Source organism: Nymphalis io, chromosome 7 (genome assembly GCF_905147045.1).
Source record: "Nymphalis io chromosome 7, ilAglIoxx1.1, whole genome shotgun sequence".
Taxonomy (NCBI): Eukaryota; Metazoa; Arthropoda; class Insecta; order Lepidoptera; family Nymphalidae; genus Nymphalis; species Nymphalis io.
In genome coordinates, this window is record NC_065894.1 from 4,384,510 (window position 1) to 4,396,952 (window position 12,443).

Here is a 12,443-nt window from a genome sequence, read left to right on the forward strand (position 1 = left end):
ACATCTGTCATCGCAAATTGACATTAAGTTATATAATATTTTGTCTATAGCTTTTTTTTTCATATAGTTTGGTTTGTTGATTTGGCCATCGTTAATTAGTACAAAATAGCGAAGCTGATGATGATCTAAGTTTTATACGTCGTATTATATAGTTTTTTATAATATTATATACTATTTTTTTCAAACAATATAAAAATAATAAACGTATTCATTCATTTAAAAAAAATTACATAATTAAAATACAGTCGACGAGTGTTTCTGTTTGTTGTAGTGCACCGTCAGCAGATAAATACCTAAATACTTAATATTATACATAATTTATCATGAATTAATTCAATAAGTTCTGATATTGTATTCAAAGCCTGAATTTTATTATTTTTTTCGATTATATGTACATAAATATTTCTCCATTCGTCTAAAGTTATGGGATTAAAATTTTCCTTAGATAATGTAATTGTAGCATTTTTTTAAACGAAGTAAATTTTTAACATTAGAATGAAATATATTAATTCTTAAGAAAAGACTATAAAAATTACACTTCTAACGCCACTTATACGAAATATCCATGCAAATCGGTTTATTTCGGGTTTCAGTTAATTGTAGTACAATACTACAAATGCAAAAACGTTTCTAAGCTGATTTATCTGTAGTACCTATTCTTTAAAGAATTGTGATATGATATTAGTTAAATAAATAAAAAAAAGAGTCATTTTGCATTTTTAAACAGTAAAGAGTATTTAACAGTAGGAATATGATCATGAGAAAAAAAACAACATTTTATTTCAAGCTCCTTTATTTTGACCAGGTACCACGCGTCCATTCTGATAGTTGAGTTATTTAAAATTACTATCTATAAAATATTTTTAATCAACAATAGATAATAAAAATATTTCATCGATATTTTCAGTTATTTTGATATAAATAAATCAATATTCCTCACACAGTCCCACGACGTTGAGTCATAGTCAGGTTAAAACTGGCGTGACAGCTCTAACAAAAAAATAAAAATGTCATATTACTTATTTGTCATAATAAAATGTTTTGCCAAAGACCTATAATTTCGTCGATATCAAGACAGTACACAAAAATAACTAAACAGACAAAGAGATTGGTCAGTACTGTCTTTTGGTTTGGTTAACGTGTTTTAAAGTCCTTGTACTATCACTTCAAAGTCTCAATGTTTCAACGGCGAACGGCAAAGATAATTATTTTTTCGCCATTTGTTCGCTTTGTTACTTGACATGTGACGGGACTAATGTGTCAACACACATTCTTCTTCCCACACACAGCTTCCCACACCAGAGCCGATCCCCGTTACACAGGAATCAGTGTCAGAGATGCAATATTGTTATTGGCGGTTTTTCAAAATGTCAAACTTTGGGACCAATGAGACAGTTGTAAGCGTTTTTTTATATTTGTAAGGTGAGAAGTTTAACTATAAATTAATATTTAAAAAAAAAAAACTTTTTATTCGGTTGATTACTTGTAGAGCGCTCAGAGGACAGAGATATTGAAGATACATTTTCAAATGAGTTTATGATAGCATATTTTTTACGTTGCGTTGCGTGGTATTTGACAATTTGATTGCCACCAACATTTCTACAAATTTGCTATCAGTTATTTATGGAATTTGAGTAGGCACAAACCCTATGTATTCTTTACTATTATCTCTTTATCGTGAGACTGTTTAAGGCGAAATAATGACGATATATCACAACTATTTAAATATTATATATAATATCAATTTCCAACTTTAAACATTCGTTTCCATCAGTTCCTCATTCATTACTACACAATTACAGATTACAACAAATTGGTGTTGCTACACGAAAATTTAAAAGTGTGCGACAAAAGCCTCCGCGTTACATTGCTAACAAAACATAATGTTTCATTATTTATTTAAAACTTTTTAAAACGTTTTCAAATTACAACAACAACTTTACACATATTATCATGCATTATAATTTAATTTCTTATTTTATATTTGTCGAGCTGTCGAAATGATAGAATATAAAAATAAACTTACGAAAATTACTTAACATTACTTCCAGAGGTAACATGAGACGTTGACTTTTCGTAAGATTATCTTTAAATTCTTATAATCGTATAAAGAATTTGTAGAATTTTCTTAATTTATAGAACGATATAGGTATTTTTTAAATTAACAAAATTATGACTACGAACCGTTGAGACTAGAGATTAAACCTATTAATTAAAATTTTGTAACCTAAAACTACATTTATATTGCATAGTGCTCGGAATTAGTTAGATTAATGTAAATGACAAATTAACTGTTACAATGATTATTCATTCTACGCAACTATTTCGTTTTATATGCTAATGGAAAAATTATATCGATGTTTTTAAAACAAAAATTTGCTTTGCTTAAATTAAGATTATTTATTTCAATAATTTTTTTTTTAAATCGATGAACAATAAAAATTTGAAGTTTTTTACCAATTTTTATTTCTTGTTAATTGTTAACATTAAGATTTTAGCCCTTTTAAAATATAATAATATCTACGTGAAGGCAAAGCTGATTATTATTTACAAGCTTCTCCAGCTCTCTTCTTAAAATAACTAATTTCACTAATTATTATTTACGTTGAGACGACAATTCCGGTTTATTCTTTTCATATTTACACCGTTTTTATTTCATAAAACATTAAAAATAATCGACATCTTAAACAAATATAATAATGTAATGAACATTTATTGAAAACAGCACAGAATATGTAAATCTTAAAAGGAAGCAATAATTAACAAACTACCATAATACGATATCACAGTTCATTTATGCAAAAAGTATTATAAATCATAAATATGCCAAAATTATATTGAATACGAGAATAAGTTTTATGGCAATAATAACTTAAAATACGAACAAATAAAGACATTTTTTTTAATACAAGTCTATAATACACATGGCAACATCGAGAGCAAAGACAAAGTTGCGAATGCGAGCTTTTTTTATCTGTACTCTGACTTATTTTTTTTTAAATCTTTTTTTTTGTTTTAAATATATTGAAAGTGCTTATATTAATCGCTGATGCGATACACAGATTAAATTTTAATATTGTTTTGATATGAAACAATGACTTAATATTAAATATGTATGTGCTGACATCGAAATGTAGAAATCTGTAATGAAATTTAACCAAAACATAACTGCATTTTCGCTTCTAAAATAATATTTAAATGGCTATGTGATGTCGTCATAACCGTCATTCCAGATGACAACATTTAAAGAATAAAAAATAAAAAGGAAGAAGCGTAAATGTAGTTGTGTTTTATTGTTTATGGTATTAGCTAAATCTGTGTGTGTTTATGTCGGACACAGTACTTTGAGTATGTAGTCTGTTAGCAGCGTCGGCACAGTGGGGCTGTCTTCATTTATTGCTTTGAGAACTGAAAAAAAAAAAAGTTTTATTTTAATACTCTCACTACTTTTTATTTACCTCGATGTTCTAGTGAATGTATTCTGGGTTAAGGTATTAAAAATTATTGGTTTTTCTGTCGAGAATTTCTCAGTAGCAGCTTAGAGTTTGGAAATGTGTTCTTTTTTTTTTTTTTTTTTATATCGCCGGGAGGGCAAATGACTCTACTCCACCTGATGGTAAGTGGTAGTAGAGTCCAAACGCGACGACGGCCAGTACAGACGGGAAAAACGTTCTGCACTAGCCGCCTTCGCCTTGCCGGCCCGCAAGATGCCTCTTCACGCCTCGTTTGAAGGAACCCGGGTTGTAAGAGGAGGGGAATACGTGAGCTGGTAAGGAATTCCATTTTTTGGAAGTGCGACAAAGAAGAAGTGTTCACAGTACCGTTCCGTAAAGCACGCAAAGCTATACATAATATTTCAATTTTTTTTTTTCTATTTTTTAAATACAATATTTAAGTCCATGTTAGCACCTGTGACTAACCAACGAAGAATTATAAGACATAGATATTTTTACTGAAACAAATAATGTGCTTAAAAAAACTTACTTTTTATAAGAACTTGGAGAGATTGATTGTCAGGAGGTCCATTGTCCATGTGGAACGGGATTACTGTTGTCAAGTACTAAAAAAACAAACAAAATAGTTCAACATAATAACCTAATGAATTAGAAGTTAGTTGAAATCGTGTGCTTTTATATCTCTGGTTAGGAATATGTCAAAATTATAAAAAGTCCTAAAAATTGTCTATGATCTTATGGACAGTCTGTCTCAATGTTATCTGTGAGTAAGGTCTATGTCAGTTAACTCAGTGAGAATTCATACGTATTCTTGGAGTGGCACTAAATTTGTTCAAAGATTATCTAAATAATCGTAGTCAGATTGTTAGGGTGAATGGAATAACGAGTGATTCTATGTCCTGTAATTACGGTATTCCTCAGGGCAGTACCTTGGGCCCAACGCTATTTCTAACGTATATTAATGATCTTTATAAAATCAACTTAAATAATGGCGAATTAATAATGTTTGCTGACGACACCGTCCTAATCTTTCATGGATCAACTTGGGAAGATGTCAAAAGAACTGCCGAAAAAGGTTTATCCAAGGTTACTGCATGGCTAGAAAATTCATTATTATCCCTTAATATAAATAAAACGAAATATATATGTTTTTCTATAAACGAACTTGGTAGCCCAAACACTTCATTCACATTGAATACACATTACACTAATTGCAACTGCCCCTCTTTAAGCCGCGTTAAAACCATCAAATATCTTGGTATCATGATTGATGAACATTTAAAATGGGATTCTCATATATCTCTTATCTGTAGTCGTATAAGAAAACTAATTTTTGTCTTTAGAAACCTACGCACAGTAGCTAATTTTACCTTACTTATTAGAACATACAAAGCACTGGGAGAATCACTATTAAGTTATTGCATATGTGCTTGGGGAGGTGTTGCACAAGTGCATTTAACCAGACTAGAAAGAGCTCAGAGAGCAGTATTAAAGGTACTTTTGGCACTTCCAATTCGCCACCCAACCACATTATTGTATGATACAACTCAAGTATTGAATGTCCGTAAGCTATTCATATACCAAATAACGCGCAGATTCCATAGCAGTGAAGGTTTAATAACACAGATTAATGATAAAAGACTAAATAAATGTCCTGTTCCATTTTTTAGGACAAGATTTGCCCAAAGATCCTATAATTACCTAGCTCCTAGAATATTTAACATATTGCATGCCAAGCTTAACATTAGGAAATACACAAACAGACAATTAAAGCAATTCATCTTTAAGTACCTTTTGGATTTAAATGACACAAATGTAAACAGTTTATTTACACCTTTAAAATTGAATTAAATGCAACACACATAAACACACACAAACACACACACACACACACACACATACACACACACACGTACCAACGATAACATAAGCATGGACGTCTTATTTACTTTATTTTATATTTTGTATTATTTCTTACATCCCAGCTTATACATTTATTTTTATTTTTTGTTCATATAAACGGGAGTAGAGGCCTGGTGTCTTGTAGAACAGTTTATCTATTGCAAGTACCAGTCTTCACATTAATTAGCTGTTATGTAAATGTTACATTTTACTTTGTAAGCTTTTTGTGAAGAAAATAAATAAATATATTATTATTATTATTATACGTAAATAATGTATAGATTAACAAAGACTTAAGAACAATAATAACAATAACAAAAATACGTCTATAAATCTAATATTGTGTAATTGCCTTTTGTTATAATAATAATTGTGTAATAATTCTGAAATATTTAATATATATTTTTATAATTTTAAAAATTATAATTATCATATCTGGATTTTTTATATGTGAATCGCAATAAGTAATCTATCTTTGTCAAAAAAAAAAATTAACATTTTTTATAAAATATTGCTTGCAAGATTCATAGACAATAAAAGTATATCCATTGTTATTGTCTGTCTATTATAGTAAGTATAGTAACAGCCTGTAAATGTCCCACTGCTGGGCTAAGGCCTCCTCTCTCTTTCTGAGTTGGATCTGGTTGATGGAATACACATGTGGCAGAATTTCGATGAAATTAGACACATGCAATTATTTTACTAAATTGATGATTCTCAATTCAGCTTACAAATATGCCCTTGTAGTATTCAACTGCATTCGTATTGATTTAGCACATCGAATTTTATTTTATTTTTGTTTTTGATTTTATAATATTATTGCAAATGCAATTAACGAAGTCAGATCAAAAAGAGTAGCAACCCTAAACGTGGGAGAGCGGGAGGTATTGGAACGTGACGGAGCCATATTTAAATTTAGCTCTTACTTATCTATACCTTCATCTATTCGAATTAGGAGAAAAGAAAAACAAACCTTACATTTACATATTCCAAGCGATTTTTTAATAACTTCGCTATACCCTAACCGTTCTTGATTAATATTCCATTTTACTACTTATATTCATTTTAATTTTACTTCAAAAGTTGCGATAACCACTTCGCCGACGTCCGAAACGCCATTTTTTCGCAAATCTACAATGAATATCATAGATTATTCAAGATCTCGACCAATGATAATGCGTCAATTCAACATCAAAAGTTGTTTATTTATCTTCACTAATTGCGCGGTCGGAACGGATCACATGTTTTTGCTATTTGTATTAGAACTCAAATTATGTATAATTTTCTGGATCAGTCGAAAATATTTTTCATTCCTCTTCAACGACTAATAAAAATTGTTTATCTTCGTTTGAAGTAAAACGTGACAGGTAATTGATTCCGCTTAGTAAACGTGTGTAAGGGAGCGCTCACCTTCGGCTCGGAGAGTCCGTTGAGGTTGGGCGAGCGCGGCGGGCCGGGGCGCTTCTTCTTCTCGACGTGGTGCTGGCGGCGCTTGTTCTGCACGGCCAGCAGCAGCGATATGAAGGTGTTCTTCAACTCCTTCTCGTACTCGAGCTCGTCTCTAAGCGCGAGCTCCGCTATCAGCGTCTCCGAGAACTCTCTGATCAGCACTTCCAGTTCCATGAATATTTCGTTCAGTTGAGCGAGCGATAATTGACGTAGCTCTGCAATTTGATTAGGATGTTATCGTTTAGTTATATTAAAGTTAAAATATTTAAACCTACTTTATTTCTGTGTTCACTTTTATAGAAACACAGAAACGATCTAACCTATAAAATCTTCAAAAATGAATGTCGTCATAATAACTATCTATATTCTAGATTTAGCAGCATATAAAATATTTGAAATGAAAATAAAATCCATAAACTTCGATTCTATATTCAGAGCAACGATCAAAAGATGTGCGAATCAATTGAAAGTTTCGAGGTGAACGCTCTCTCGACACATTCGTAAACATCAACGTCACCTTATTTATCTAGATATCCTACCTATCGAATATATTCCGAGAAACTTCACCTTAAGCTTGTGGCAAAACAAATGAGTCGAGTTACGACCTGAACGCTGTGCTAGCAAAATTAAACTTATGGATTTTATAACACGTTGACTCTTACTTATAAATAATATGCGAAAAAAATATTTAAATTGTGCTTGCTTTGTTGTTATGTAATATGAAATACGACCAATGAAATCTAGAGTCACTTTATTCAAATTGAAAGAAATAAAGTATAAAAAGATTAAGGTTTATATAAATTTGTTTATATAATCACAGGATTATAGTGCACAAGTGTGTGCATAAACACAAGTGCACTCTCCATTTCCCTCAAAATTCCACGGAAAAATTATCCTACACGTCGGGAAAGAGATCGGGCGTAGAACCCTTTTTAAAAATTTGATAGAATTCTTTAACTTTTCGATAGGACTTTCAACTAATCGGACGAAGACTTCACTAAGACAAAAAGTTAAATTATGCGCGTACGAATCTGGAACTCCGGAGCCGTATAAGCTAGTCATTAGAGAGGTACTTAAATGATAATACTTTAAACCTTCTCTTTAAAAGGAGATAAGTTCTTCGACTAGTAATAAATATTATATAGTCAAAATTATAGTCAAATACTGCCTCGTTGGTCTAGTGGCTACATGTAAAGTCGCAGATTCGGAGTTCCTGGGTTCAAATCCTAGGTCAGGCAAATAAAAATTTCAGTAGCAGCCCGGAGTCTAGAAGTTGGAAATGTGTATACTCCCGTGCCAGAAAGCAAGTAAAGCCGTTGGTCCTGCGCCTGAACTTTTTCCGATCGTGTCGGATTGCTGTCCCATCGGATTATGAGACCTAGGGAATACAGATTGCACCTGTGTTTGCGCACACATTTGTGCACTATATTATGTCCTGCAGTTTGCTAATCTTTGTTAAGATTGGTCGTCCTGGTCGAAATTGGTCTGGAGGATATTATTATAGTAAAAATAGTGATTTATCATCAAAGACATTAGTTACAATTCGACTTTTTACGTAATATGGCTTACGTGTATCAAACGAAATTTTAATTTATTATTTAATGACGTTTTGTTTTAGAACTAAGACGCGTTTGATATTGTTTTAAAACTAAACAATTATGTCAATTGTCTTTCAAACAATAGAATATCTCGCTCGGTTTTCAGGTTGTTTATTTATTCTTAACAGTATGTTTAATGTTTCTGACGAATAGGATTAGGTCTATGTTTAGGGTTGCCAGTGATAAAATTAATCACACACAGACAGACAGTTTCGAAATTTTAATGATCCTCGAGACGTAAGTTTACGATAATTATGCTAATAATTGTATCACTACACGAACATACGTTGGCAGGGTTCTGTAGCTGTCTTTAATTAATTAGTAAATATTTTCGGTATTGTAACGCGTACATTACGTCATAGACATATTTTTTTATTTTAATTGATTTAAAATAATAAGGTGACGGACAGTTTGATATACGGTAGGTATTTGAGGAAGACGAAATTTTGACGCAAAAGATACAATAATGACACTTATATTAGTATGCAGACCTTTTAAATTATATATTATTTAATTTTTTTGTAAAACATTTTAACAACTATCAATTGTTTTATTTATCAATCAAAAATCAGGCATTTTGAATACCCTGAAAATTACAACAATTACGTCATATTCCGGCTGAATAATAACTGTATTCCTGTCAGCGTTGAGAGGTCATGTCTTTGTTACGTCGTAAAGCATTCTTCACGTTAACAACGAGTTATGAAGCTCGGTCCAACTGCCGTTATATTTTACGCAAGGCGTGTGATAAAAATTAAATTAAATTCGAAACTTAATGTGAAACAAATCTGTTTATAGAACATATATACATATTTGAATAAATAATTGACAAAATATAATATCATGCATAAATATATTTAAAAAAATATGCCAATGGCATTATTTGGAACATATTATGTACAAATTATCTTATACGGCATGTTGTATATTGTATAGTTTAACAAGATAGTATGCAAATTATTGTTATGCAATACCGTTTTCTATTTCCTGGCACTCTTTTCTATTTCCACAATTAATAACTCATTGATCCAGATTCTATTTTAGGTCAAGTCTTTTTAAATATATTCAGCTAAAATCCGAGACGTCGGACAATGGCTTAAAATTGTGATTTTACGTCGCTATTTAATGTCAACCATCATATTTATTCAATGTAGAATTAGATTCACTTATTAAATAATTATCAATTCGTAACACACTAATTTTAATTTCGCCCACCGCCCATCAGTCAAATGGGGGGGGAGGCGAAATTAATTTAATTCTCTATTATATTATTAACACTGGTGGTAGGGCTTTGTGCAAGCTCGTCTGGGTAGGTACCACCCACTCATCAGATATTCTACCGCAAAACAGCAATACTCGATATTGTTGTGTTCCGGTTTGAAGGGTGAGTGAGCCAGTGTAATTGCAGGCACAAGGAACAGAAAATCTTAGTTCCCAAGGTTGGTGGCGCATTGGCTATAAGCGATGGTTGACATTTCTTACAATGCCAATGTCTAAGGGCGTTTGGTGACCACTTAGCATCAGGTGGCCCATATGTTCGTCCACCTTCCTATTCTATGAAAAAAAAAAAACTAATATATACTGTACATTAGATGAAATATTAATTATTCTTGGAAAATGACTGAATGATTCAAAAGTGTTTGTAAGAGCTTTCTTGAAAAAAGTTTATTTTTAATATTATATCTTAAAATAAATGAATGAATAACTCACTATCTTCATATAGGGGTGAATTGAGCACCTCTTTCCCTTTCTCCAGGGCTTCATTATATTCTATCAGATCGCCCTCCGACGACGGAGTCTCCTGCATCATGTCGTCTATTTCTTGTATCACCTGAAATAAAATATTATGCTTTAAATTCGACAAAGATAATATTTATTTCGTGTAATCGACGAGTTACTCGAGTATCTTAGTTCGGTTATATAAAAAAAACTAAAAAAATGAGGTTGGTAGTTTATAAAATTGATAAAGTATTTTGTCATAAATTAATATAATCAGATAAATAATCGACTTTATAATTTACGAAAACTATTAAACAAAATTATATTTGTTTTTATTGTACTCACTTCATCAGCAGTCTTAACTGGGCATTCGTGGTCCTGGTGCAGACCTCCCAAGATGAGCGCGTGCATATCCAAGTCGGACGCGACCGCTTCGTCTTCAGAGCTGTGTATCTCATCGTCCGGCGTCATAGCGCCCTAAAAGACAAAATTATAAATTGTATGAAGTTTATCATTTGTGAAACCGTTTTTAAATATATTCCTAAAGGAGAAAAATACTAGAAAAACAAGTGGGTAATAAAGGAAATAAAATAATATCAAGCTGTTAAGTGCGTGTTGGGCCTATAAGGATTCCTACTTACGAGTGGTCTCCGGGTCGCTCGCTCCACGCCGCGCTGCATCATGATAAACTTTAGCCATTAGCAAATGCCTTTTTTATTTCAGCTAATGTATAATGTCGAGTAATTTATTCACTCCAAATACTACATTAATGATTATTAATAAGCGCCAAACTACAAGTGTTACTTATATTAATTGAAATATTTTACAAATGTTTTCAATTTTAACAGTTTGTAAAATATTTAATATTATACTTAGTGCTTAAACCGCTAGCTTTTGTATAAAATATTCTCGAATTTCACGTACACATTTTTTATTCACCATAAAGTTTTAATAACAATGTATACTAAAAAAAATATATATTTGGAACAGAAGTAGCCTCATTAAAACCTTGTTTGGAGGTCGGTGAACTTCGCTACGTTTATACAACAATGAACTAGAAGTTTTCTCATGAATAGCTTTCCAGCTCCGAAATACTTTTCTATGGCGTATTATGAAAATACAAAAATACACGAGAACGAACTTCAATGCTGCTTTTAGTAAGTACGCTACTTTGGTACATTAGTGTACAAGTAGTGAATGATGTTTAAAATTAGCGTTAATTTTTATTCTACATTTTCAAATGTATTAGGTTAAACAGATTTCTTTAAAATTTGCAAAATTGTACTTCACCTCACCCTCAATTATCTTAAGTTTTTAAGAGTCATTCGACTATTTTCACAAAATAAAGATGGTTTAAGCAGAAGAAAAACTAAAAAGTCTTTTCAGAACTTGTTTTATTACAATGACTTATATATCGGAAGTTTAAATGCAGCCAAAGGGTACATATTATTTAATTTTATTATTATGCTAGCATGATTAGTGCTAAAGTGCAAAGACTTTTCGTAAATTTTAGTAACAATTGTGGTAACACCAGTAAGAACTCTATTTGACATACTATATATTATTATGTATTCATATTTCAATGTGATATGAATTGCAAGTGGAACAAACAAACGTGTGACCTTAGATTTTAATATACTGAGCGGAATTGGAGCAGTCGTGAATCACAAACGTCGCGTCTCGTATTTTAAGAAAGAACAAAAATTTGAGTAAATATTTCATACTGTTATTATATTAAAATTATAAATATTCTATTAATTTTTTTCATTACTGTTTCATTCTGAAATGACTTTGATTTTGAAATTGTATTTTTTTTACCTTTTTGTCGCTGAGGTTCAATGTTGGAATGTGCATCTTCCTTGAAAAGGACTTTGTCCAGTCAATTGGTAGGATGTTCCCGAAATTTCCTGTGATTGTCCACCACATTCTGTAACAAAGGAATACAGTAATTTAGTTTAATTGAATCTATCAATTCATCAATAATAAAGATTTAAAAATTATCGTGATTATTTGAGCCTGAAATATACGTAGTAGTTAAAACGCCTGTCCTAAAAATGTAGGATCAACGTTCATTAAAATTTTAATCGGCCATATATCGTGTAATTTATCGAATGTTGTAATAAATGTCCCGACCGCCTATACTAGTCAGATTTATGTCAACTGTATTTATAAATGATTCCGATCTTTTTATAGTTATCTTAAGAGGATTCGACTCTAACTGGATAATTTTTGTTACACTGCCATTGACGACACCTTATTATTACATTACAGATTAATATTTCGTCAAATTTGATCTTTAAAGTTGCTTTAAATAACCAAT

At 31.3% G+C, this 12,443-nt stretch overlaps 1 protein-coding gene across 1 annotated transcript in view; it reads right to left on the minus strand.

Moving 5' to 3' along the window:
• Positions 1 to 775: 775 nt before the first annotated feature.
• The window catches only part of LOC126769604 (fasciculation and elongation protein zeta-2), a 38,906-nt gene continuing 27,238 nt past the window's right edge, over positions 776 to 12,443 (minus strand). Inside the window, exons 2-7 of the mRNA XM_050488474.1 lie at positions 11,942 to 12,050; positions 10,469 to 10,600; positions 10,115 to 10,235; positions 6,768 to 7,021; positions 3,985 to 4,060; positions 776 to 3,408 (exon numbers count right to left, since the gene is read on the minus strand). Of these exons, the coding sequence (XP_050344431.1) occupies positions 3,326 to 3,408; positions 3,985 to 4,060; positions 6,768 to 7,021; positions 10,115 to 10,235; positions 10,469 to 10,600; positions 11,942 to 12,050 (775 nt within the window). The 3' untranslated portion in view covers positions 776 to 3,325. The remainder of the gene's footprint in view (positions 3,409 to 3,984; positions 4,061 to 6,767; positions 7,022 to 10,114; positions 10,236 to 10,468; positions 10,601 to 11,941; positions 12,051 to 12,443) is intronic.